Source organism: Camelus bactrianus, chromosome 6 (genome assembly GCF_048773025.1).
Source record: "Camelus bactrianus isolate YW-2024 breed Bactrian camel chromosome 6, ASM4877302v1, whole genome shotgun sequence".
Lineage (NCBI taxonomy): Eukaryota > Metazoa > Chordata > Mammalia > Artiodactyla > Camelidae > Camelus > Camelus bactrianus.
Window position 1 is genome coordinate 98021843 of NC_133544.1, and position 27288 is coordinate 98049130.

At 47.3% G+C, this 27288-nt stretch overlaps 2 protein-coding genes across 28 annotated transcripts; one reads left to right on the top strand and one right to left on the bottom strand.

Annotated features, from left to right (window-relative positions):
- The first annotated feature begins 62 nt into the window (after positions 1-62).
- Positions 63-12197, top strand: LOC141578000 (GDP-fucose protein O-fucosyltransferase 2-like). Of its 14 annotated transcripts, none has more exons than XR_012507816.1 (6): positions 63-276; positions 605-666; positions 1666-1898; positions 4039-4140; positions 5033-5162; positions 6756-12192. XR_012507816.1 is itself a non-coding variant. In XM_074366438.1 (5 exons), the coding sequence occupies exons 1-4, from the start codon at positions 187-189 to the stop codon at positions 5119-5121; spliced, it is 402 nt and encodes a 133-aa protein (XP_074222539.1). In that variant the 5' UTR covers positions 63-186; the 3' UTR covers positions 5122-5162; positions 6753-12197. The 14 variants fall into 14 exon arrangements, 5 of the variants coding, with proteins under 5 accessions (XP_074222539.1, XP_074222538.1, XP_074222537.1 ...); XR_012507815.1 differs by having other exon boundaries at positions 4039-4205; positions 6756-12189; XR_012507810.1 differs by lacking the exon at positions 4039-4140 and having other exon boundaries at positions 5105-5162; positions 6067-8038; positions 8749-12180.
- A 2883-nt stretch (positions 12198-15080) lies between these two features.
- Positions 15081-27242, bottom strand: LOC141578002 (GDP-fucose protein O-fucosyltransferase 2-like). 14 transcript variants are annotated; one of them, XR_012507825.1, is made up of 6 exons: positions 26999-27233; positions 26609-26670; positions 25377-25609; positions 23135-23236; positions 22113-22242; positions 15085-20519 (listed from the first exon to the last, which is right to left on the bottom strand). XR_012507825.1 is itself a non-coding variant. In XM_074366459.1 (5 exons), exons 1-4 carry the CDS (start codon positions 27086-27088, stop codon positions 22154-22156), a joined length of 402 nt encoding a protein of 133 aa, XP_074222560.1. In that variant the 5' UTR covers positions 27089-27236; the 3' UTR covers positions 15081-20522; positions 22113-22153. The 14 variants fall into 14 exon arrangements, 5 of the variants coding, with proteins under 5 accessions (XP_074222560.1, XP_074222559.1, XP_074222557.1 ...); XR_012507824.1 differs by having other exon boundaries at positions 15089-20519; positions 23070-23236; positions 26999-27229; XR_012507819.1 differs by lacking the exon at positions 23135-23236 and having other exon boundaries at positions 15096-18526; positions 19237-21208; positions 22113-22170; positions 26999-27242.
- Positions 27243-27288: the final 46 nt, after the last annotated feature.

Sequence of the window (27288 nt, forward strand, 5' to 3'; positions counted from 1 at the left end):
GCAAGTTCTGCCCTCGCACCACTAGACTCGGGAGGACGCACGACGCAAGCGCTAGGGGAGGGCCCCGCGGAGTTGCCATGGTTACAGGCGCCACGCTCTGCGCGGGCCGGCGTGCACTTCTGGGGCGGGTAGCGGGCTCCGGAAGTGTGCAGCTGCCCGGGACCATGGCGGTGCTTGCTGCTGGGGATGGCGGCTTGCTCGGCCGGGCGACTAGTTCTGGCCTGGTCAGTCGGCGGCCGACATCCTCTCTGGGGCGGCGTCCCACAGACGGTAAACGTACGTCCGTGCCGTCGGTGGGGCCGGCGGACATGAACCGGGGTGGGATCGGGGTTGGGGCGGTGGCCGGGGAGGGCTGTGGTGCCGGGGAGCGTGTTGGGGCGGGGCGGGGCAGGGCTTGGGCACAGCCTCAAGCTTTCCTCCCCCTCAGGCCCTGGGGCTGGGGCCGCGAGTCTGGGTCTCCCTTGGTGGCCGCGGCCTCCCAGAACCCCCCGGGAAGGGCAGGCGGAGGACCCATCATAGATGAAGCGGGGCCTTACCCGGGTTTTGAAGAGCCCCAGAATCAGATGTTGGAATGGGGTGGCTTATCAGTCTTGTTCCTCTGCAGGGAAATTTCAGTTCCATCCAGATGTTGGTTCCTTCAGTCAACCTCAGGAATAAGACACAAGGGTCAGTGCCGATAAGCAGTTATCTAAGGCTTGACTCAAAATAAACTATGCGGGGTGTAGGGATGGTAGATGGGACCCTCCCTCTTGAAGTTAGCAGTCTTCTGGAATTAGAGGCCCCAGTTGAGGATTACATCCTCATCTGCAGTAATGGAGTTTGTGAGAAACACACAGAGAAGGGAGGGGTGTGGTGGCGGTAACTCATTACAGAATCCAGGACCCTTGCCTGGCTCTTGTGTAGAAGAGTCTAGCCTTGGATAGGGCAACAGTTATCAAAGTGTATCCAAGGCCCCTGAGGTGCAAGACCATTTTCATAGAAACGCCGGGATGTCACCTGCCTTTTGCACACTCTTGCTCTCCCGAGTTCCTGCGGGGTTTTCCAGGGAAAACCTGGCCTGCGATACCACAAAACAGGGAATGCAGAGGCAGATAGGAGAATTCAGCTCTCACCAGTCCAAAAGAGATTTGCAGAAATTAAAATCACTGCTATTCTTCTCACTAATGATTTTTCTTTTGAAAAATAGAATTATATTTTGTTTAAGAGTATTAATGGTAACTTACAGTAGATTGTTAATATTTTTAAGTGAATTCATACACTTTTTCTAACTTCTTGTTTAACTTCTAACACAGGAAATATTGATAGATTAAACTCACATAAATAGCAGCCTTTTGGAGTTCTCAGTAATTGTTAAGAGTGTATAGGGTTCTGTAGAACAAGAAGTTTGAGAGCCCCTGGAGAACGGGTGCTCAGATGCTAGTCGGGTGCTTAGTGGTGTTAGACGGATGCCAAGATGTCTTCCGCAACTGCTCCCGGACTTGAAGTAATTGGCCACATGGAGATGGGTGGGCAGTGCCTCCACTTTACAAACCAGAAGCTGCTGAATGTGTCTGGAGTCTAGGCCATGGGCTGTGCAGGGATTCCCGTTGTATCTGTTCTATCTAAGCCTGGATTCCTGTGCAGAGGCCTGGCCCTGAAGACCCGCTCTCCTTTGCTCCCTGCCAGGTACCTTCTGTGTGACTTCAACCCTCCAGAGGGCTTCAACCTCCGTAGGAACGTCTGCATCCACATTGCCTTCCTCCTGAAGACCCTGCTGAAGATGGAGGAGCCGGTACTGGTGCAATTCCCTTGGGGCCACCTCTACCACTGGCAGAGCCCCGATCCCTGGTCCGACTCCTTTGACCTCCCAAGTCTCAACAGAAACATCCCTGACATTGAGTACGAGCAGTTCATTGCAGGTGAGGTGGTGGTCATTTAACTGGGGCCAGGTGGTCTTTGTTCTGGTTCCGATCTGAACATCGGGCCATCTTACTTTGGACTTGTCGGTCTGCTTAGGGACCCTGCTCATGTTTCCTACACTGCAGGTGAATTTGGTTTTTCCATAGTTTTTTCGGGAAGTCAATTTGAAGTGTATGAGCTCTATGTCCCCTCCCCTCTGAAAACCCTGGCCTCCTGGTGAGATGGAGCGGTGACAAGGAGGCCACTGCCACAGAGGCCCTTGTCCCAGAAAGAGTCGCTCGCTGTGCAGTCAGGGCTGTTCTTACCTGTAGGAAAACACGATGTGTGTGTAACATGGGCCACGTGCTGGAGAAGATATGTAACTGCCCATCCAGTATAATTTGGTCCTGCTCAAGCTACCCATTTTAAATTTTGTAAGAGGGAAGAGTTCAAGATTTTCTTTGAATAAAGGTATTTAGAGCTTATCAATTTTTTTTAAATTGAAATGTGATTGATTTACAATGTTTTGTTAGTTTCAGTTATACAGCTGTTTTGATAGTTTCAGGTATGCAGCATAGTGATTCAGTTGTACATATACATAGTCTATTCTTTTTCAGGTTCTTTTCCATTATATGTTGCAAGATACTGAATATTCTTCCCTGTGTTCTACAGTGAATCCTTGTCGTTTGTCTGTTTTACATATAGTAATTTGTATCTGTTAATCTCAAACACCTAAGTTTGTTTTATAAGCCTGTGAGTCTGTTTTTTGTTTTATAGATAAGTCCATTTGTATCATGTTTTTAAAAATTCCACATATAAATGATATCATATGATACTTGTCTTTGTCTAACTTATTTCACCTAGTGAGATAATCTCCAGTTCCATCCATGTTGCTGTAAATGGCCTTAATTCCTTCTTTGTTATGACTGAGTAATATTCTGTTATATCTAAATACCACATCTTTATCCAGTCATTTGTCAGTGAATGTTTAGGTTGCTTCTATGTCTTGGCCATTGTAAACAGTGCTCCTGTGAAAATTGGGGTGCAGGTATCTTTTGGAATGAAGGTTCCCTCTGGATATATGCCCAGGAGTGGGATTGCTGGATTAGGTGATAAGCCTTTTTTTTTTTTTTTTTTTTTTTTTTGTCTTTTGAGGAATCTCCATACTGTTTTCCACAGTGGCTGCACCAAACTACATTCCCACCAACAATGTAGGAGGGTTTCCTTTTCTCCACAGCCTCTCCGGCATTTATGGTTTGTGGACTTTTGAATGATGGCCATTCTGACTGGTGTGAAATGATAACATTGTAGTTGTGAGTTGCATTTCTCTGATAATTGAACGATATTAAGCATTTTTTATATGCCTATTGGCCATCTGTGTGTCTTCATTGGAGAATTGCTTGTTTAGTTGTTCTGCCCATTTTTGGATTTGGTTGTTTATTTTTTTCTTATTAAGTTGTATGAACTATTTATATAGTCTAGAAATTAAGCCATGGTCAGTCTCATCTTTTGCAAATATTTTCTCCCATTCCATAGGTTGTCTTTTAGTTTTACTTATGGTTTCTATTGCTGTGCAAAAGTTTATAAGTTTAATTAGGTCTCATTTATTTATTTTGGCTTTTATTTCTGTTGCTTGGGTTGCTTAGATTGCCCTACAAAAACATTGCTGAGATGTATGTCAAATAATGTTTTGCCTATGTTTTCTTGTGAGAAGTTTATAGTGTCGTGTGTAATATTTAAGTCTTTAAGCCATTTTGAATTTGTTTCTTTTTGGTTTTTTTGCGACTCTATTGTATGCTTTTGATTTGTGGTTACCTTATTCTTCAAATATATCAGCCCATTACTATATCTATTTCCTTTAGACTGATAATCACGTAGGCTCCAACACATCCTAAGAATAACGAAGAAAAAAAAAGAAAGAAAAAAATCTACATTTTCTTGCTCCCCTCTCCCATTCCCAACTTTTTTTATTTTGATGTCCTTTTTCATTTTTACATCTTTATGTTTTTTCTCTTGCAACTCGTTTTTGCATTTCCAACTATGGTTTTCCTGTTTCTATAGCATCCTGCTTCCTTTCTGTTTAGAATAGAACCTTTTAATGTCTCTGTTAGGTTCAATATTGCTGAGTTATCTCACCTCCCCCTCCCCCCTTCCCCCCAGGCCTCTGAATCCTCAGTCCAGGGAAGCTAAACCATTCTAGCCTTCATCGGTTCTGGGAAAGCAATCTTCAGAGTGGGAAAAGACATTGAAAAATAATATTCTGTGAGTTGCACTCTACCCTTGCCCAGAGATGAGAAACATCTGAAGGTGGAGGAAAACAGTTGGAGGTGGGGAACACAAAGTCTTTTCTCCTTTTGCTACTGAAGAAATGATTGCTTTTGTAATTAGTGATGATGCCCTTTAAATTGGTGAGATCGAGATTCCACAGCTTCAGCGCCTGTGAATAACCAGCTGGGAGAAAGCTCTCTAGGGCCCCTGCAGTGGGAAAGGCAGCCCCTCTGAGCACCTGTTGTTCTGTATTCTTCCTGCCTCCACACGGGTTCCCTAGACACCGTGCAGGACGATGCAGTTACCCAAGGTGGAGGACGGGGAGACCCCTGCTGTGTGGCGAGCCACAGAAGCCCACACTTGAAGGACAAAATGTAGAGTAGTGGGGCGGTCATAGGAACAGGGGATGGTTGAGACCCAGGATGGTGTCCTGGAGTCCAGCAGCCAAGGCTGGTGGGGCAGATGGGGCCCAGGGGCATGGGCAGTCCTTGAGGGATCTGAAGCAAAGATAGGAACCAAGAGACTGGATTCGTGTGGGGGTACGGCACCCCTTGGAGGCTGCGGGGCAGCTCAGTGGGCCCAGGGGGAGCGGGCACTTCCCCAAAGCTGGGTTGACAGGTCACAACCAACTCACTGGGGACCGAGAGGCACTGAGTCATTTTTAACTTTTTGTCCCTCTTCCTGGAAAAGAAACTGCTGCCTGTTAAATAGCCTGTGTCGTTAGTGAGAATTAAAGACATGAAGCAAGATTGCCTCAAAAGTCATCCATTGTGTAGTTGTTAATAAGGGTCAAATGAAAACTTGAATAGATGAAATGAAGCATTCATCAGAGGATTTGAAACTCCTTTAAAATAAAAATTCTTGCTGCCTTTGTTCTTCATTTCAGGGTTCACTTGGTGATAATAATCATAACCAAAGCAACAGCAAACCCTTACAGTACTCTGTCCTGCTGTTCCAGGAACGCTGTGTTCATGACAACCCAATGAGTTGGCACCACTATGAGTTCCACTTTAAAGGTAAGGACATTCATTAATCGCACGGCTAATAAATGGCAGAGCTGGGACTTGAACCCGAGCTCTCTGGCCCCAGAGACCCCTCTCAGCCCCTTCACTGCAGCTCATCACTTGGCATGCCCGACACAGGCCAGCATTTACGAGCAGCGTGACCTTGGCCAAGGCTGCTTCACTGCTTGGTCTCTGATTCCTCATCTGTAGAATGGGGGTGTGGGCAGTGAACTCTGTGAGCTCAGTGGTCACTTCCTCCAGCTCTGCAATTCTACTGCTTTGAGTTAGTATAGTAAGTATCCGAGCCCCTACATGGCCCACACATGGGCTGGCGCTTTGCTAGGCCCTGGGTTACGGAGCAAAGTAAGATCCGCCTGCTCCTCCGAGGAGCCTGTGTCCCTCCACGGCAAACAGCTGCGAGGCCCAGGCTCCCTCGCTGGCGGTCGGGGGCTGGGCAGGAAATTCTGATAAGAGAAGATGGAGGCAGAGCCCCTCCGGGAACAGTGGTGGCCACACAGCTCTCAGGAGCGAGAGCCTCTGTCCAGGCTGCTGACAGGGGGATCCTCATGAGGCCAGTATTCCCCCCAACCTAAGCCCTCAGGACAAAGATCCAGCCATCCCTGCAGTGTCACCATAGAGCCAGTCCATCCTCATCACTGTGCCTCTGTGCTCCTTTGTCCTCGGGCCTCTCTTCCCCCTACACCCAGAAGACTCTTCTCCCTCTCTTCTCTGAGTGCCCCCTCACTTCACCCGTGATCCCTGCTTCCTGGGCCACCATCACTGGAGTTGACGCTTTGCACCTTCACAACCCCGTTTGATCAGGAGCCTGGGTTGGCCTTGTGCTCACTTTCCACCTTCAGATGATTGCTCCTCCCCTCGTGGGAGCACATGGAAAACCCAGATCCTTTCCTAGCAGTGCCTGCCACCCTGGCCTCCCTGCTCATCTGCCTCAGTCAGGAGCACCTGGACCACCAGCTCTGTATTGCCTCGCCTCCTACCATCAAGACGTCAAAGTTCATTCTCCTTCCACCTCCCAGTATGGTCATTGTAGGGTCTTCTTCTCCATCAGCCTGAGCCAGCCACCCCCCATTCACCCTACCCCCGGGCTCATACCCGGGCGTGTCTCCACCCCAGGTCCAGCCTCTCTCCTTTAAGTGCCCACCTCTAGCCGTCCAGCTTCTTCTCCACCAGCCTCCCTGGCCCTCCTTCACCCTCACTGGGGCATCATGCGCTGACTCCTCTGCTTTCCTGCCTGTCCACGTTCCTCTTACTTCCACTTCCCCACCTTCCAGCTCTGCATCCACAGTCAGCACTCTCTTTATGACAGACAAAACGCCCTTGAGCCTTGACCTTTTCAGTTCCTCACCAGGCCGACTTCCATCTCGGTTCACCCAGCTCTACTTGTTCTGAGCCTGCAGGCAGCAGGCTCTCCCAGCACAGATTTCCAAGACTACAAATCAATGCCCACCATGTTGCCGCTGCCAGGCAATCCTCCAGGATTTCTATAGTGAGCACATTTCACCACTTATCACTCAGTGGTGTCAACATTCTCTGCTCTCTGCACACCTCTAACCTTCCCTCTGTCTCTTCCCTGACTCCCAGCAGATGGTCATGCCTCCTGCTTCAGAGAGAATGACATGTCACTGGAAAGGAACTCGCTCACCTGCAGCAAATCTGCTCACCTCACCTTTTATCTGTCCCTTTCCCACCTGGACTGTAGCTGTAGTTGTTCTTAATTCAGTGAGTTTAGTTGACATATATACACACAGTTAAAAGCATAGCACACTATCGGCTACCTTCTAGGGGTTACTTTTTCAATTTAACATGGAGTGTGTGATTCATCCACTTCATTGCATGTACCTGCAGTTCATTTGTTTTAACTGATCTTAAATGTTGTGTGTGTGAAAGTAACACAAGGCAAGGGTAAGCCAGGATTCAGGATGCTGGTTACTTCCTGTGAGAAGAGGCCAAGAGCAGGATAGGTAAAGAGGACACAGTATGTCACTGTCAATATTCCTGTTATGATGCTGGGTGATAGGTTCATAACTGTGTCTTATAATATTAATTTTAATACATAAATAATTCTGACAGGCAAATAAGATGAGAATGTGTCATGAACCAAGACATACAATGGGTAATATTACATCATTATTGTTATGTAATCTTGTTATATTATATATTAATCATAATCTTACATTATTTGTTATGGGTTATATATTATATAGATGCATGAATAATATATTATGTATATAAACACCTACATATGCATTATATACTATCTGCTAATAAATAAACAGAAGATAATATGCTAGTATATCTTCTATTATGTATTATTTAATAATTAATAACATACTCTATCCTGTTATATGACATGGAACATAATCTTTAATAAAATAAGAAATCTGTCAATATATATTGGTAATTAATAAAATTAAAAAAAACAGCCCACAGCTTTTAACGCCGACACCGCTCCAGCTGTCACTGTGATTTCTCTTCCCTTTCATGGCCGAGGTCCTCACAGTGCTATCCGTTCCCCCTTTCATCTCCTTATCCTGAACCTTCCTCCTCCTCCCATCCCATGCTGCCTTCTGCCCCGTGGCCCCTCTAGTCTCCAGCGGCCTCTGGGGCACTGATCTGCGGGCACGGTCTCAGGCCCCAGCTCACCTGCCTGTCCGCCGCCTCTGCCACCGCTGGTGGGGGCGGGGCGGGGGTCAGAGTGCACCCCTTGTCCTGGAAGAGAACACAGCACAGACTGTGACCAGCAGCAGGTGTGGCCGGGAACTGCAGGACTTGGGGGAGAGCCAGACTGTCTGCATCCAGACCTGGGGCACTTGGAGTGTGAAGAAGCCCCGTCCTCACTGCCCCTGAAGTGAGGAAAACACCCTCAGGTGAGTTAAAGTGCTTATGACCTAGGTCTGTTGGCTGGAAAGGACAAACGGGCCCCTAAGGGGAGGGTAGTTGATGTTCCAGGCCCCACCAAAGCCCTAAGGGCTGGCGGGGAACCAGGCTGGACGCTCCACTGGACCCAGTGCCCCCTCGGGGGTGGGGCCTTCGGGAACAAGCAGAAAGCCCTCTGTCTCTGGGGGGGAACGGGGCAGTGTGGGAGCATCCCTGAAGCGAGTCAAGTGAAGTCAGGGCCTGTGGGATCCATTTGTATGGCCACATCGAGCCTCAGCAGAAGCCACAGCAGGAGTGGATTCCTGTCTCTCCAGCTGTCATCCTCGTGTCTGAGTGCCAGGTTTCAGACCCGATCCCCTGGGGCGCTAGGACAGTTATAGAAAGAGGCGGCTCGGGGAGGCCTCAAGAGGGTGGTACTGGCCTTGCTGCCAACACGATTACATGAAGATCAAACAATCCATCGATGGGAAGAAAATAAGAACCATGGTCACCTCTGGACCCCAAGCTTAGACGTGGTGCATGGGGGACATTTATCGACAATTCAGCGAGGTTCTGGCCAGAGCTAGAGGCCAGGGCAGCAAGCCGGGAGTGACCCTGAGGAGCATCATTGTGCAGAGGCTGGACTGGGTGTCTGCAGGCTCCTCCCAGGAGAAGCCTCAGAGTTTGGGAAGTGGCTAACATGGTTCCTTCATGTCACCAGCAAGTGGTGCCACCTGTGGAAAATCAGCTGTGATCCTGAGATGGGTCAGCCCTGGGTGATGTGATAAAGGCTCCTACAAGAGGGGGCGCCAGATGGACAGTGAACCAACCAACAGGCTGATGAGATTCCCACCTGTGTTTATCGTGCTTTCGTAGCCAAAAATGAGGAGAGAGTTGAATGGCTCACCATGAATATTTTAACAACTTTAGAGAGTTCCATGTCTCACTGCATTTAAGTGTCACCTGGAAGAATTCAAGCAGTGTCTAGACCCAGGGGAGGCAAACGGCCTCTCGGTTCCTCTTCAACCTGGCAAACCCAGCAGCCCTCTATGGCCAGACCTTGGCAAGTGCCTTCCCTTGTTATAACAAAACCCTTCCCCCGCACGCCTGTGGTAAGCTTTTGTTTTTTTTAATTAATGGGAATGAAGGTACCTTACAGCCTCCACAGACTTTTCCTTAGGGCTTCTCTCCTTAGACCCGGGCCCCCCGCTGCCCTGGGTCCTGCACTGCAGAAGGTTCCCCTGGCCCTGACACTTCCTCTGGCCACGCCCTCCATCGGGTGGAGTCAGCAAGGCCAAGGGGACATGGTCATTGGCTCCATCCCATGCTCTAGAAACCCAGGACGCCGAATGCCCTGCCTCAGCAGCCCCTGACCCATTTCTAGTGCCTGCACCGGCTCTCCCCGGAGTTCAGATTCCCAGGACTCACAGAGAGGCCAAAGGGCAGCTGTTTGCATGGAGGTTATAGGCAGAGCCCGGACGTGAAATCTGAGTGTCCCCCTGTGCACATCCAAGGCCACTTATGGCAAGGGATGGACCCAGCATTGGGAAGAAAAGGGTCAGGCTAGTGATCAGAGTCTGGGAATCAGCTCTCCCCACACACTCACTTTCTTTGCAGGACTCCCCTGAGTCTGGTTGTTCTAATTTTGAACCTGGCCTTCCCCCTTATAATGAATGTATATTTGTAAAGGCAGGACTTTAGAACCTACTGCACTTAAAATGTTTAGATATATAGAATGTGAGCTCCCAGGTATGCTCTGGCCCTGCACTTCCAAGGGTCCAGAGCATTTATGTTGGCTCTACTGAGACTGTAAGTGGCAAAGACCATCTCCAGAGAGGAGGGGCTCCTGCTTCACGGTCCGAAGTCAGGATCTTCTGAGCGGATAAAACAATGGACACTGAGACCCTCAATTGTAAATTGATTTAGAATAACGCCAAAGGTGTGTATGACGTGTGTGTGCACACGCACGCACCTGGGGAATTGTGTGGTACATGACTGTGAGTGTGTGTGTGGCTGTGCGCGCACGCGCCTGGGGATGTGTGTGGTTGTGTGTATGCTATGTGTGTGTGTGCGTCTGAGGACGTGTATGGTTGTGTGTATGGTATGTGTGTGTGTGGTACATGAGTCCATGTACGTGTGTGTGTAGGGAATGTATGTGGGCCAGAGTCAGTGCGTCTGCACGTGTGTTTGTGTGTATGTGCATGCATTTGTTTTAACAGTAGAAGCTGTCCTTTAGAATTATGAAGTAGTAAAATTTGTATGATGTCTTTTGCTGTATAATTCAAAATTAAAAAAATCTTCAGTCACTAGAAATTTATTCCCCCCGATTCTGACTTTATTTTTCCATATTGATATGTCTTCATTTTACTGATGAAGAAACTTAGCTTAGAGATGTTAACTGACTCAACCAAGGACATGGAGCTCGCGCACCCAGGGCCAGGACGCAGTCCAAGCCACGCTGCTCCAGAGGCCTGGAGCCCTACTCAAGATCACGCGTTGCCTCTTGGCGGGGGAACAGATTCTGATGGGCTGTGGCCAGCGTGCAGGCTGCCCAAACTGGGGACACGGGAAGCCGGGCAGAGAGTACCAGACAGCAGAGAAGAGTGAAGCCCTGCTCAGAAATTAGATACGTTCCTAGATCTTGGATGAGTAAGGAGGCTCACTGCTCATCCTTGATCCCTTTGCTGGTGGCCAAAAGGGACCAAGGTCCACGAGAGCACTTCTGGGAGCTGCCTGCCAAAACCTGCAAAAGGACTGCTCAGGACTGGCTCTGCAGTAGGAGCAGAGGAAGGAAATGTCACCTCCTGGTGGACATTATTGGTTATGGCAGTAGGAGGCCTAGCAGCCTCGGTATAGTGGTGGCAGGACAGGGTCCTAGTGGATGATCGTTTTCACCTCTCTTAAAAATCATTGCTTCATATATTGTATCCATTTTGTGGTTTATTTTAGGGTGGTAAATATGGTCTCTGTTACTCCATATTAGCTGGATTGATTAATTTTTTTATTGTTAATTTTCTCTTCAATGATTTGGAAGCTATATTGCCTTTTAATGAAAATTCTCTCTAAATTTTTATAAATCATCTCTAAGTTCATAACTTTATATGTAATTGGACCAGTATTCCTATAACACTATCAAAACTGAAATAACCTATTAGATCCCGTTCCTCAATAATGATAAATTTAGCATATTTTACCTCTCTGCTGTTCCAGATAGTGTGTGTGTGCGTTTGTGTGTGTGTGTGTGTGTGTGTGTGTGTGTGTGTGTGTATGTGTCCTCCAGTTACTATGTTTAGACAGTTGCTTCCAGTTTGTTATATTAACAATGAAATATAGCTATAAACTTCCTGGATTTCATTGCTCACTACCACTATTTAATACCATGTCTTTCCCACTTTTGAGTTATTTACTTATCGGACTTTTCAAATCAACTGGACACATGATTGGCTAAGTTTTTTCGAGAAGTGGACTTGGAACACTTTCATGTCTATATGAAGCTTTATGTTCTCCTCCTCAACAACTCTCAGGGTGTTGTTGATGGCCCAAGCCTTGTTTTAAAATATGGCATTGTTTTTCATCACCAAAAAAACAAAAAAGTTTTCTTGATTTAAATTGCTGTCTTTTTATGACTGGCTAGTCTTTTCTGGTGGATAGAGATTTACTTAACCTTCCCCCTTCTTTTCGCCATAACTCGGATTCATTGAGATGCATGTTTTTACCATTTCTCAGATGGGCTTCCGCTTTGACTTCCACTTTAAACCATCACCCCACTCTTTTTCTCCATGCTTATTCCTGAAAAAGTGAGCTCTCTATCGGATTAAAGGTGGTTCCCGTCAGAGATGTGTGGCTCCCTGTCCAAAGGTCCAAATGAAGAGTAAAGGAAAGATTCCTGTTTCTGGTGGTTACATTTTGTCAGCTTAGAGATCTAGTTATCCGTGTGGCTGCGGTGGAATCTGCAATATCTTGGCTCAGAGTTTCCTTTTTCTGGCTTACTAGGGGAGCCGCAATAGCTGGGGTCACGGCGCTGTGGCCGTTATCAGGATCCCGGGACTGAGGCAGCCCCTCTCCCCCCTTGTTATTTTGATCTTGCAAACTGGGTCCCAGCTATGCGAACCCTGCACCTGGCGGCCAGGATCGCCCCCCACGTGACGTGTCCCCAGTTCCTCGGCGTCCCTCACTGCTATCAGCTAGCTCCAGTAAGGGTGCGAGCTGGCTTCCACTGCGGTCTTTCCTCCTTCCTCTCCAGGCAGGCCGTCCTTTCCCACTAGATGTCCCTATACATTCTCTCCTGTGCTACATAAGCTGAAGGAATTCCTCAGGGTTTCCAGCAGGTACATGGCGCTCTTCTATGTTTGGACCCCTTCAGTGCTTGTAGTGGAAGTTTAGGAGGTGGAAAGGAAGAGCTTGGGGGTTCTCCGTATCTAGGGGCTCCCTATCCAGCAGATTCAACTAACTGTGGTTTGAAAATATTCATGAAAAAAACAGTTTCAAAAAGCAACACTTGAATTTGCCATTCATTGACAACTACTTACATAGCATTCATGTTGTATTAGATACAGTGAGTAATCCAGAGATGATTTGAAGATATATATAAAGTACATGGGAGGGTGCACATAAGTTCCATGCAAGTCCTATGCCATTTTATACAAGAGGCGTCAGCATCCATGGATGTTGACTTCAGGGGGGAGTCCTGGAACCAGTGCCCCATGGTTACCAAGGGATGACTAGAAGTCCAGGCTCCTTATCCCAGCCTGTCAGGTCCCCATGTGGTCTGAAACCTACCTGTACCACACTTCCCTTGTCACTCTCCTCCAGCCCTGGCAGACTGTCCTTCGATTTTTGAACAGGCCACACTCACTGTGCTTCATATCTGGCCCCTAGAAATACCCGTTACTTTCTGAGCATGGCTCTGCTTTCACAAAAAGGGCTGCATTGTCACTAGAGAAGACACTGTGGGATTTCCTTTAAAAACTGAAAATAGACTTAACTCATGATCCAGCCTTCCCACTCCCGGGCATATGTCAGAAGAAAACTCTAATTCAAAAAGTCACATGCACCTCAATGCTCACAGCAGCACTATTTATAATAGCCAGGACATGGCAAAAACGCAAATGTCCGTCGACAGCTGACTAGATAAAGATGTAGTAGTATATTTATACAAAGGAATACTACTCAACCATTAAGAAGAACAAAATAATGTCATTTGCAGCAACATAGATGGATGTAGAGATAGTCATTCTAAGTGAAGTAAGCCAGAAAAAGAGAAGAATGCCATATAATATCACTTATATGTGGAATCTAAAAAAAGACACAAGTGAACTTAACTACAAAAGTGAAACAGACCCACAGACATAGAGAAACAAACTTACGGTTACCAGGGAGAGAAGGGGATGGGAAGGGATAAATATGGTAATTGGAAAGGTGTCCCTCTTGGAGAGTTATGGAAATGTTAGCTATCTTGATTGCGATGATGGTTTTCTGGGTGTAGACATCTATCAAATTCATCAAATAGTACATGTGAAATATGTGTAATTTACTATACAGGAATCGTACCACAATAAATATGCCTGTAAAAAAAAAAAACCAAGAAAATATTAGCGGCATTGTGTCCTACTTTTTTATGTGTGTTTAGTGAGTGGGTCTTCAATTTTCCGGTCTGCCATATTTTCTGAACCAGAAGTGCCCTCCTTCCCTTTTCTTTGATAAACTATCAGTGGGTGGCATTTATACCCGTGGCTTCAACTGCTCCCTCTCCACTGATTAACTGTCAAATCTTTTCCAGCAAGGACATTTCATTTCAGTCCCAGAAATATACTTATAATTGACAAGAGTACATGCCATTGTTTGAAGAAGTAAACCTAGTTCTGAGCGAGTGTAAATTCAAACACACAGAGCTTGAGATTTTTATGGGCTAATCAATTGGGATTGTCTACTTGTATAAGTGATATTATATGGCATTCTTCTCTTTTTCTGGCTTACTTCACTTAGAATGACTATCTCTACATCCATCTATGTTGCTGCAAATGACATTATTTTGTTCTTCTTAATGGTTGAGTAGTATTCCTTTGTATAAATATACTACTACATCTTTATCTAGTCAGCTGTCGACGGACATTTGCGTTTTTGCCATGTCCTGGCTATTATAAATAGTGCTGCTGTGAGCATTGAGGTGCATGTGACTTTTTGAATTAGAGTTTTCTTCTGACATATGCCCGGGAGTGGGAAGGCTGGATCATGAGTTAAGTCTATTTTCAGTTTTTAAAGGAAATCCCACAGTGTCTTCTCTAGTGACAATGCAGCCCTTTTTGTGAAAGCAGAGCCATGCTCAGAAAGTAACGGGTATTTCTAGGGGCCAGATATGAAGCACAGTGAGTGTGGCCTGTTCAAAAATCGAAGGACAGTCTGCCAGGGCTGGAGGAGAGTGACAAGGGAAGTGTGGTACAGGTAGGTTTCAGACCACATGGGGACCTGACAGGCTGGGATAAGGAGCCTGGACTTCTAGTCATCCCTTGGTAACCATGGGGCACTGGTTCCAGGACTCCCCCCTGAAGTCAACATCCATGGATGCTGACGCCTCTTGTATAAAATGGCATAGGACTTGCATGGAACTTATGTGCACCCTCCCATGTACTTTATATATATCTTCAAATCATCTCTGGATTACTCACTGTATCTAATACAACATGAATGCTATGTAAGTAGTTGTCAATGAATGGCAAATTCAAGTGTTGCTTTTTGAAACTGTTTTTTTCATGAATATTTTCAAACCACAGTTAGTTGAATCTGCTGGATAGGGAGCCCCTAGATACGGAGAACCCCCAAGCTCTTCCTTTCCACCTCCTAAACTTCCACTACAAGCACTGAAGGGGTCCAAACATAGAAGAGCGCCATGTACCTGCTGGAAACCCTGAGGAATTCCTTCAGCTTATGTAGCACAGGAGAGAATGTATAGGGACATCTAGTGGGAAAGGACGGCCTGCCTGGAGAGGAAGGAGGAAAGACCGCAGTGGAAGCCAGCTCGCACCCTTACTGGAGCTAGCTGATAGCAGTGAGGGACGCCGAGGAACTGGGGACACGTCACGTGGGGGGCGATCCTGGCCGCCAGGTGCAGGGTTCGCATAGCTGGGACCCAGTTTGCAAGATCAAAATAACAAGGGGGGAGAGGGGCTGCCTCAGTCCCGGGATCCTGATAACGGCCACAGCGCCGTGACCCCAGCTATTGCGGCTCCCCTAGTAAGCCAGAAAAAGGAAACTCTGAGCCAAGATATTGCAGATTCCACCGCAGCCACACGGATAACTAGATCTCTAAGCTGACAAAATGTAACCACCAGAAACAGGAATCTTTCCTTTACTCTTCATTTGGACCTTTGGACAGGGAGCCACACATCTCTGACGGGAACCACCTTTAATCCGATAGAGAGCTCACTTTTTCAGGAATAAGCATGGAGAAAAAGAGTGGGGTGATGGTTTAAAGTGGAAGTCAAAGCGGAAGCCCATCTGAGAAATGGTAAAAACATGCATCTCAATGAATCCGAGTTATGGCGAAAAGAAGGGGGAAGGTTAAGTAAATCTCTATCCACCAGAAAAGACTAGCCAGTCATAAAAAGACAGCAATTTAAATCAAGAAAACTTTTTTGTTTTTTTGGTGATGAAAAACAATGCCATATTTTAAAACAAGGCTTGGGCCATCAACAACACCCTGAGAGTTGTTGAGGAGGAGAACATAAAGCTTCATATAGACATGAAAGTGTTCCAAGTCCACTTCTCGAAAAAACTTAGCCAATCATGTGTCCAGTTGATTTGAAAAGTCCGATAAGTAAATAACTCAAAAGTGGGAAAGACATGGTATTAAATAGTGGTAGTGAGCAATGAAATCCAGGAAGTTTATAGCTATATTTCATTGTTAATATAACAAACTGGAAGCAACTGTCTAAACATAGTAACTGGAGGACACATACACACACACACACACACACACACACACACACACACACAAACGCACACACACACTATCTGGAACAGCAGAGAGGTAAAATATGCTAAATTTATCATTATTGAGGAACGGGATCTAATAGGTTATTTCAGTTTTGATAGTGTTATAGGAATACTGGTCCAATTACATATAAAGTTATGAACTTAGAGATGATTTATAAAAATTTAGAGAGAATTTTCATTAAAAGGCAATATAGCTTCCAAATCATTGAAGAGAAAATTAACAATAAAAAAATTAATCAATCCAGCTAATATGGAGTAACAGAGACCATATTTACCACCCTAAAATAAACCACAAAATGGATACAATATATGAAGCAATGATTTTTAAGAGAGGTGAAAACGATCATCCACTAGGACCCTGTCCTGCCACCACTATACCGAGGCTGCTAGGCCTCCTACTGCCATAACCAATAATGTCCACCAGGAGGTGACATTTCCTTCCTCTGCTCCTACTGCAGAGCCAGTCCTGAGCAGTCCTTTTGCAGGTTTTGGCAGGCAGCTCCCAGAAGTGCTCTCGTGGACCTTGGTCCCTTTTGGCCACCAGCAAAGGGATCAAGGATGAGCAGTGAGCCTCCTTACTCATCCAAGATCTAGGAACGTATCTAATTTCTGAGCAGGGCTTCACTCTTCTCTGCTGTCTGGTACTCTCTGCCCGGCTTCCCGTGTCCCCAGTTTGGGCAGCCTGCACGCTGGCCACAGCCCATCAGAATCTGTTCCCCCGCCAAGAGGCAACGCGTGATCTTGAGTAGGGCTCCAGGCCTCTGGAGCAGCGTGGCTTGGACTGCGTCCTGGCCCTGGGTGCGCGAGCTCCATGTCCTTGGTTGAGTCAGTTAACATCTCTAAGCTAAGTTTCTTCATCAGTAAAATGAAGACATATCAATATGGAAAAATAAAGTCAGAATCGGGGGGAATAAATTTCTAGTGACTGAAGATTTTTTTAATTTTGAATTATACAGCAAAAGACATCATACAAATTTTACTACTTCATAATTCTAAAGGACAGCTTCTACTGTTAAAACAAATGCATGCACATACACACAAACACACGTGCAGACGCACTGACTCTGGCCCACATACATTCCCTACACACACACGTACATGGACTCATGTACCACACACACACATACCATACACACAACCATACACGTCCTCAGACGCACACACACACATAGCATACACACAACCACACACATCCCCAGGCGCGTGCGCGCACAGCCACACACACACTCACAGTCATGTACCACACAATTCCCCAGGTGCGTGCGTGTGCACACACACGTCATACACACCTTTGGCGTTATTCTAAATCAATTTACAATTGAGGGTCTCAGTGTCCATTGTTTTATCCGCTCAGAAGATCCTGACTTCGGACCGTGAAGCAGGAGCCCCTCCTCTCTGGAGATGGTCTTTGCCACTTACAGTCTCAGTAGAGCCAACATAAATGCTCTGGACCCTTGGAAGTGCAGGGCCAGAGCATACCTGGGAGCTCACATTCTATATATCTAAACATTTTAAGTGCAGTAGGTTCTAAAGTCCTGCCTTTACAAATATACATTCATTATAAGGGGGAAGGCCAGGTTCAAAATTAGAACAACCAGACTCAGGGGAGTCCTGCAAAGAAAGTGAGTGTGTGGGGAGAGCTGATTCCCAGACTCTGATCACTAGCCTGACCCTTTTCTTCCCAATGCTGGGTCCATCCCTTGCCATAAGTGGCCTTGGATGTGCACAGGGGGACACTCAGATTTCACGTCCGGGCTCTGCCTATAACCTCCATGCAAACAGCTGCCCTTTGGCCTCTCTGTGAGTCCTGGGAATCTGAACTCCGGGGAGAGCCGGTGCAGGCACTAGAAATGGGTCAGGGGCTGCTGAGGCAGGGCATTCGGCGTCCTGGGTTTCTAGAGCATGGGATGGAGCCAATGACCATGTCCCCTTGGCCTTGCTGACTCCACCCGATGGAGGGCGTGGCCAGAGGAAGTGTCAGGGCCAGGGGAACCTTCTGCAGTGCAGGACCCAGGGCAGCGGGGGGCCCGGGTCTAAGGAGAGAAGCCCTAAGGAAAAGTCTGTGGAGGCTGTAAGGTACCTTCATTCCCATTAATTAAAAAAAACAAAAGCTTACCACAGGCGTGCGGGGGAAGGGTTTTGTTATAACAAGGGAAGGCACTTGCCAAGGTCTGGCCATAGAGGGCTGCTGGGTTTGCCAGGTTGAAGAGGAACCGAGAGGCCGTTTGCCTCCCCTGGGTCTAGACACTGCTTGAATTCTTCCAGGTGACACTTAAATGCAGTGAGACATGGAACTCTCTAAAGTTGTTAAAATATTCATGGTGAGCCATTCAACTCTCTCCTCATTTTTGGCTACGAAAGCACGATAAACACAGGTGGGAATCTCATCAGCCTGTTGGTTGGTTCACTGTCCATCTGGCGCCCCCTCTTGTAGGAGCCTTTATCACATCACCCAGGGCTGACCCATCTCAGGATCACAGCTGATTTTCCACAGGTGGCACCACTTGCTGGTGACATGAAGGAACCATGTTAGCCACTTCCCAAACTCTGAGGCTTCTCCTGGGAGGAGCCTGCAGACACCCAGTCCAGCCTCTGCACAATGATGCTCCTCAGGGTCACTCCCGGCTTGCTGCCCTGGCCTCTAGCTCTGGCCAGAACCTCGCTGAATTGTCGATAAATGTCCCCCATGCACCACGTCTAAGCTTGGGGTCCAGAGGTGACCATGGTTCTTATTTTCTTCCCATCGATGGATTGTTTGATCTTCATGTAATCGTGTTGGCAGCAAGGCCAGTACCACCCTCTTGAGGCCTCCCCGAGCCGCCTCTTTCTATAACTGTCCTAGCGCCCCAGGGGATCGGGTCTGAAACCTGGCACTCAGACACGAGGATGACAGCTGGAGAGACAGGAATCCACTCCTGCTGTGGCTTCTGCTGAGGCTCGATGTGGCCATACAAATGGATCCCACAGGCCCTGACTTCACTTGACTCGCTTCAGGGATGCTCCCACACTGCCCCGTTCCCCCCCAGAGACAGAGGGCTTTCTGCTTGTTCCCGAAGGCCCCACCCCCGAGGGGGCACTGGGTCCAGTGGAGCGTCCAGCCTGGTTCCCCGCCAGCCCTTAGGGCTTTGGTGGGGCCTGGAACATCAACTACCCTCCCCTTAGGGGCCCGTTTGTCCTTTCCAGCCAACAGACCTAGGTCATAAGCACTTTAACTCACCTGAGGGTGTTTTCCTCACTTCAGGGGCAGTGAGGACGGGGCTTCTTCACACTCCAAGTGCCCCAGGTCTGGATGCAGACAGTCTGGCTCTCCCCCAAGTCCTGCAGTTCCCGGCCACACCTGCTGCTGGTCACAGTCTGTGCTGTGTTCTCTTCCAGGACAAGGGGTGCACTCTGACCCCCGCCCCGCCCCCACCAGCGGTGGCAGAGGCGGCGGACAGGCAGGTGAGCTGGGGCCTGAGACCGTGCCCGCAGATCAGTGCCCCAGAGGCCGCTGGAGACTAGAGGGGCCACGGGGCAGAAGGCAGCATGGGATGGGAGGAGGAGGAAGGTTCAGGATAAGGAGATGAAAGGGGGAACGGATAGCACTGTGAGGACCTCGGCCATGAAAGGGAAGAGAAATCACAGTGACAGCTGGAGCGGTGTCGGCGTTAAAAGCTGTGGGCTGTTTTTTTTAATTTTATTAATTACCAATATATATTGACAGATTTCTTATTTTATTAAAGATTATGTTCCATGTCATATAACAGGATAGAGTATGTTATTAATTATTAAATAATACATAATAGAAGATATACTAGCATATTATCTTCTGTTTATTTATTAGCAGATAGTATATAATGCATATGTAGGTGTTTATATACATAATATATTATTCATGCATCTATATAATATATAACCCATAACAAATAATGTAAGATTATGATTAATATATAATATAACAAGATTACATAACAATAATGATGTAATATTACCCATTGTATGTCTTGGTTCATGACACATTCTCATCTTATTTGCCTGTCAGAATTATTTATGTATTAAAATTAATATTATAAGACACAGTTATGAACCTATCACCCAGCATCATAACAGGAATATTGACAGTGACATACTGTGTCCTCTTTACCTATCCTGCTCTTGGCCTCTTCTCACAGGAAGTAACCAGCATCCTGAATCCTGGCTTACCCTTGCCTTGTGTTACTTTCACACACACAACATTTAAGATCAGTTAAAACAAATGAACTGCAGGTACATGCAATGAAGTGGATGAATCACACACTCCATGTTAAATTGAAAAAGTAACCCCTAGAAGGTAGCCGATAGTGTGCTATGCTTTTAACTGTGTGTATATATGTCAACTAAACTCACTGAATTAAGAACAACTACAGCTACAGTCCAGGTGGGAAAGGGACAGATAAAAGGTGAGGTGAGCAGATTTGCTGCAGGTGAGCGAGTTCCTTTCCAGTGACATGTCATTCTCTCTGAAGCAGGAGGCATGACCATCTGCTGGGAGTCAGGGAAGAGACAGAGGGAAGGTTAGAGGTGTGCAGAGAGCAGAGAATGTTGACACCACTGAGTGATAAGTGGTGAAATGTGCTCACTATAGAAATCCTGGAGGATTGCCTGGCAGCGGCAACATGGTGGGCATTGATTTGTAGTCTTGGAAATCTGTGCTGGGAGAGCCTGCTGCCTGCAGGCTCAGAACAAGTAGAGCTGGGTGAACCGAGATGGAAGTCGGCCTGGTGAGGAACTGAAAAGGTCAAGGCTCAAGGGCGTTTTGTCTGTCATAAAGAGAGTGCTGACTGTGGATGCAGAGCTGGAAGGTGGGGAAGTGGAAGTAAGAGGAACGTGGACAGGCAGGAAAGCAGAGGAGTCAGCGCATGATGCCCCAGTGAGGGTGAAGGAGGGCCAGGGAGGCTGGTGGAGAAGAAGCTGGACGGCTAGAGGTGGGCACTTAAAGGAGAGAGGCTGGACCTGGGGTGGAGACACGCCCGGGTATGAGCCCGGGGGTAGGGTGAATGGGGGGTGGCTGGCTCAGGCTGATGGAGAAGAAGACCCTACAATGACCATACTGGGAGGTGGAAGGAGAATGAACTTTGACGTCTTGATGGTAGGAGGCGAGGCAATACAGAGCTGGTGGTCCAGGTGCTCCTGACTGAGGCAGATGAGCAGGGAGGCCAGGGTGGCAGGCACTGCTAGGAAAGGATCTGGGTTTTCCATGTGCTCCCACGAGGGGAGGAGCAATCATCTGAAGGTGGAAAGTGAGCACAAGGCCAACCCAGGCTCCTGATCAAACGGGGTTGTGAAGGTGCAAAGCGTCAACTCCAGTGATGGTGGCCCAGGAAGCAGGGATCACGGGTGAAGTGAGGGGGCACTCAGAGAAGAGAGGGAGAAGAGTCTTCTGGGTGTAGGGGGAAGAGAGGCCCGAGGACAAAGGAGCACAGAGGCACAGTGATGAGGATGGACTGGCTCTATGGTGACACTGCAGGGATGGCTGGATCTTTGTCCTGAGGGCTTAGGTTGGGGGGAATACTGGCCTCATGAGGATCCCCCTGTCAGCAGCCTGGACAGAGGCTCTCGCTCCTGAGAGCTGTGTGGCCACCACTGTTCCCGGAGGGGCTCTGCCTCCATCTTCTCTTATCAGAATTTCCTGCCCAGCCCCCGACCGCCAGCGAGGGAGCCTGGGCCTCGCAGCTGTTTGCCGTGGAGGGACACAGGCTCCTCGGAGGAGCAGGCGGATCTTACTTTGCTCCGTAACCCAGGGCCTAGCAAAGCGCCAGCCCATGTGTGGGCCATGTAGGGGCTCGGATACTTACTATACTAACTCAAAGCAGTAGAATTGCAGAGCTGGAGGAAGTGACCACTGAGCTCACAGAGTTCACTGCCCACACCCCCATTCTACAGATGAGGAATCAGAGACCAAGCAGTGAAGCAGCCTTGGCCAAGGTCACGCTGCTCGTAAATGCTGGCCTGTGTCGGGCATGCCAAGTGATGAGCTGCAGTGAAGGGGCTGAGAGGGGTCTCTGGGGCCAGAGAGCTCGGGTTCAAGTCCCAGCTCTGCCATTTATTAGCCGTGCGATTAATGAATGTCCTTACCTTTAAAGTGGAACTCATAGTGGTGCCAACTCATTGGGTTGTCATGAACACAGCGTTCCTGGAACAGCAGGACAGAGTACTGTAAGGGTTTGCTGTTGCTTTGGTTATGATTATTATCACCAAGTGAACCCTGAAATGAAGAACAAAGGCAGCAAGAATTTTTATTTTAAAGGAGTTTCAAATCCTCTGATGAATGCTTCATTTCATCTATTCAAGTTTTCATTTGACCCTTATTAACAACTACACAATGGATGACTTTTGAGGCAATCTTGCTTCATGTCTTTAATTCTCACTAACGACACAGGCTATTTAACAGGCAGCAGTTTCTTTTCCAGGAAGAGGGACAAAAAGTTAAAAATGACTCAGTGCCTCTCGGTCCCCAGTGAGTTGGTTGTGACCTGTCAACCCAGCTTTGGGGAAGTGCCCGCTCCCCCTGGGCCCACTGAGCTGCCCCGCAGCCTCCAAGGGGTGCCGTACCCCCACACGAATCCAGTCTCTTGGTTCCTATCTTTGCTTCAGATCCCTCAAGGACTGCCCATGCCCCTGGGCCCCATCTGCCCCACCAGCCTTGGCTGCTGGACTCCAGGACACCATCCTGGGTCTCAACCATCCCCTGTTCCTATGACCGCCCCACTACTCTACATTTTGTCCTTCAAGTGTGGGCTTCTGTGGCTCGCCACACAGCAGGGGTCTCCCCGTCCTCCACCTTGGGTAACTGCATCGTCCTGCACGGTGTCTAGGGAACCCGTGTGGAGGCAGGAAGAATACAGAACAACAGGTGCTCAGAGGGGCTGCCTTTCCCACTGCAGGGGCCCTAGAGAGCTTTCTCCCAGCTGGTTATTCACAGGCGCTGAAGCTGTGGAATCTCGATCTCACCAATTTAAAGGGCATCATCACTAATTACAAAAGCAATCATTTCTTCAGTAGCAAAAGGAGAAAAGACTTTGTGTTCCCCACCTCCAACTGTTTTCCTCCACCTTCAGATGTTTCTCATCTCTGGGCAAGGGTAGAGTGCAACTCACAGAATATTATTTTTCAATGTCTTTTCCCACTCTGAAGATTGCTTTCCCAGAACCGATGAAGGCTAGAATGGTTTAGCTTCCCTGGACTGAGGATTCAGAGGCCTGGGGGGAAGGGGGGAGGGGGAGGTGAGATAACTCAGCAATATTGAACCTAACAGAGACATTAAAAGGTTCTATTCTAAACAGAAAGGAAGCAGGATGCTATAGAAACAGGAAAACCATAGTTGGAAATGCAAAAACGAGTTGCAAGAGAAAAAACATAAAGATGTAAAAATGAAAAAGGACATCAAAATAAAAAAAGTTGGGAATGGGAGAGGGGAGCAAGAAAATGTAGATTTTTTTCTTTCTTTTTTTTTCTTCGTTATTCTTAGGATGTGTTGGAGCCTACGTGATTATCAGTCTAAAGGAAATAGATATAGTAATGGGCTGATATATTTGAAGAATAAGGTAACCACAAATCAAAAGCATACAATAGAGTCGCAAAAAAACCAAAAAGAAACAAATTCAAAATGGCTTAAAGACTTAAATATTACACACGACACTATAAACTTCTCACAAGAAAACATAGGCAAAACATTATTTGACATACATCTCAGCAATGTTTTTGTAGGGCAATCTAAGCAACCCAAGCAACAGAAATAAAAGCCAAAATAAATAAATGAGACCTAATTAAACTTATAAACTTTTGCACAGCAATAGAAACCATAAGTAAAACTAAAAGACAACCTATGGAATGGGAGAAAATATTTGCAAAAGATGAGACTGACCATGGCTTAATTTCTAGACTATATAAATAGTTCATACAACTTAATAAGAAAAAAATAAACAACCAAATCCAAAAATGGGCAGAACAACTAAACAAGCAATTCTCCAATGAAGACACACAGATGGCCAATAGGCATATAAAAAATGCTTAATATCGTTCAATTATCAGAGAAATGCAACTCACAACTACAATGTTATCATTTCACACCAGTCAGAATGGCCATCATTCAAAAGTCCACAAACCATAAATGCCGGAGAGGCTGTGGAGAAAAGGAAACCCTCCTACATTGTTGGTGGGAATGTAGTTTGGTGCAGCCACTGTGGAAAACAGTATGGAGATTCCTCAAAAGACAAAAAAAAAAAAAAAAAAAAAAAAAAGGCTTATCACCTAATCCAGCAATCCCACTCCTGGGCATATATCCAGAGGGAACCTTCATTCCAAAAGATACCTGCACCCCAATTTTCACAGGAGCACTGTTTACAATGGCCAAGACATAGAAGCAACCTAAACATTCACTGACAAATGACTGGATAAAGATGTGGTATTTAGATATAACAGAATATTACTCAGTCATAACAAAGAAGGAATTAAGGCCATTTACAGCAACATGGATGGAACTGGAGATTATCTCACTAGGTGAAATAAGTTAGACAAAGACAAGTATCATATGATATCATTTATATGTGGAATTTTTAAAAACATGATACAAATGGACTTATCTATAAAACAAAAAACAGACTCACAGGCTTATAAAACAAACTTAGGTGTTTGAGATTAACAGATACAAATTACTATATGTAAAACAGACAAACGACAAGGATTCACTGTAGAACACAGGGAAGAATATTCAGTATCTTGCAACATATAATGGAAAAGAACCTGAAAAAGAATAGACTATGTATATGTACAACTGAATCACTATGCTGCATACCTGAAACTATCAAAACAGCTGTATAACTGAAACTAACAAAACATTGTAAATCAATCACATTTCAATTTAAAAAAAATTGATAAGCTCTAAATACCTTTATTCAAAGAAAATCTTGAACTCTTCCCTCTTACAAAATTTAAAATGGGTAGCTTGAGCAGGACCAAATTATACTGGATGGGCAGTTACATATCTTCTCCAGCACGTGGCCCATGTTACACACACATCGTGTTTTCCTACAGGTAAGAACAGCCCTGACTGCACAGCGAGCGACTCTTTCTGGGACAAGGGCCTCTGTGGCAGTGGCCTCCTTGTCACCGCTCCATCTCACCAGGAGGCCAGGGTTTTCAGAGGGGAGGGGACATAGAGCTCATACACTTCAAATTGACTTCCCGAAAAAACTATGGAAAAACCAAATTCACCTGCAGTGTAGGAAACATGAGCAGGGTCCCTAAGCAGACCGACAAGTCCAAAGTAAGATGGCCCGATGTTCAGATCGGAACCAGAACAAAGACCACCTGGCCCCAGTTAAATGACCACCACCTCACCTGCAATGAACTGCTCGTACTCAATGTCAGGGATGTTTCTGTTGAGACTTGGGAGGTCAAAGGAGTCGGACCAGGGATCGGGACTCTGCCAGTGGTAGAGGTGGCCCCAAGGGAATTGCACCAGTACCGGCTCCTCCATCTTCAGCAGGGTCTTCAGGAGGAAGGCAATGTGGATGCAGACGTTCCTACGGAGGTTGAAGCCCTCTGGAGGGTTGAAGTCACACAGAAGGTACCTGGCAGGGAGCAAAGGAGAGCGGGTCTTCAGGGCCAGGCCTCTGCACAGGAATCCAGGCTTAGATAGAACAGATACAACGGGAATCCCTGCACAGCCCATGGCCTAGACTCCAGACACATTCAGCAGCTTCTGGTTTGTAAAGTGGAGGCACTGCCCACCCATCTCCATGTGGCCAATTACTTCAAGTCCGGGAGCAGTTGCGGAAGACGTCTTGGCATCCGTCTAACACCACTAAGCACCCGACTAGCATCTGAGCACCCGTTCTCCAGGGGCTCTCAAACTTCTTGTTCTACAGAACCCTATACACTCTTAACAATTACTGAGAACTCCAAAAGGCTGCTATTTATGTGAGTTTAATCTATCAATATTTCCTGTGTTAGAAGTTAAACAAGAAGTTAGAAAAAGTGTATGAATTCACTTAAAAATATTAACAATCTACTGTAAGTTACCATTAATACTCTTAAACAAAATATAATTCTATTTTTCAAAAGAAAAATCATTAGTGAGAAGAATAGCAGTGATTTTAATTTCTGCAAATCTCTTTTGGACTGGTGAGAGCTGAATTCTCCTATCTGCCTCTGCATTCCCTGTTTTGTGGTATCGCAGGCCAGGTTTTCCCTGGAAAACCCCGCAGGAACTCGGGAGAGCAAGAGTGTGCAAAAGGCAGGTGACATCCCGGCGTTTCTATGAAAATGGTCTTGCACCTCAGGGGCCTTGGATACACTTTGATAACTGTTGCCCTATCCAAGGCTAGACTCTTCTACACAAGAGCCAGGCAAGGGTCCTGGATTCTGTAATGAGTTACCGCCACCACACCCCTCCCTTCTCTGTGTGTTTCTCACAAACTCCATTACTGCAGATGAGGATGTAATCCTCAACTGGGGCCTCTAATTCCAGAAGACTGCTAACTTCAAGAGGGAGGGTCCCATCTACCATCCCTACACCCCGCATAGTTTATTTTGAGTCAAGCCTTAGATAACTGCTTATCGGCACTGACCCTTGTGTCTTATTCCTGAGGTTGACTGAAGGAACCAACATCTGGATGGAACTGAAATTTCCCTGCAGAGGAACAAGACTGATAAGCCACCCCATTCCAACATCTGATTCTGGGGCTCTTCAAAACCCGGGTAAGGCCCCGCTTCATCTATGATGGGTCCTCCGCCTGCCCTTCCCGGGGGGTTCTGGGAGGCCGCGGCCACCAAGGGAGACCCAGACTCGCGGCCCCAGCCCCAGGGCCTGAGGGGGAGGAAAGCTTGAGGCTGTGCCCAAGCCCTGCCCCGCCCCGCCCCAACACGCTCCCCGGCACCACAGCCCTCCCCGGCCACCGCCCCAACCCCGATCCCACCCCGGTTCATGTCCGCCGGCCCCACTGACGGCACGGACGTACGTTTACCGTCTGTGGGACGCCGCCCCAGAGAGGATGTCGGCCGCCGACTGACCAGGCCAGAACTAGTCGCCCGGCCGAGCAAGCCGCCATCCCCAGCAGCAAGCACCGCCATGGTCCCGGGCAGCTGCACACTTCCGGAGCCCGCTACCCGCCCCAGAAGTGCACGCCGGCCCGCGCAGAGCGTGGCGCCTGTAACCATGGCAACTCCGCGGGGCCCTCCCCTAGCGCTTGCGTCGTGCGTCCTCCCGAGTCTAGTGGTGCGAGGGCAGAACTTGCGGAGCCAATGGGAG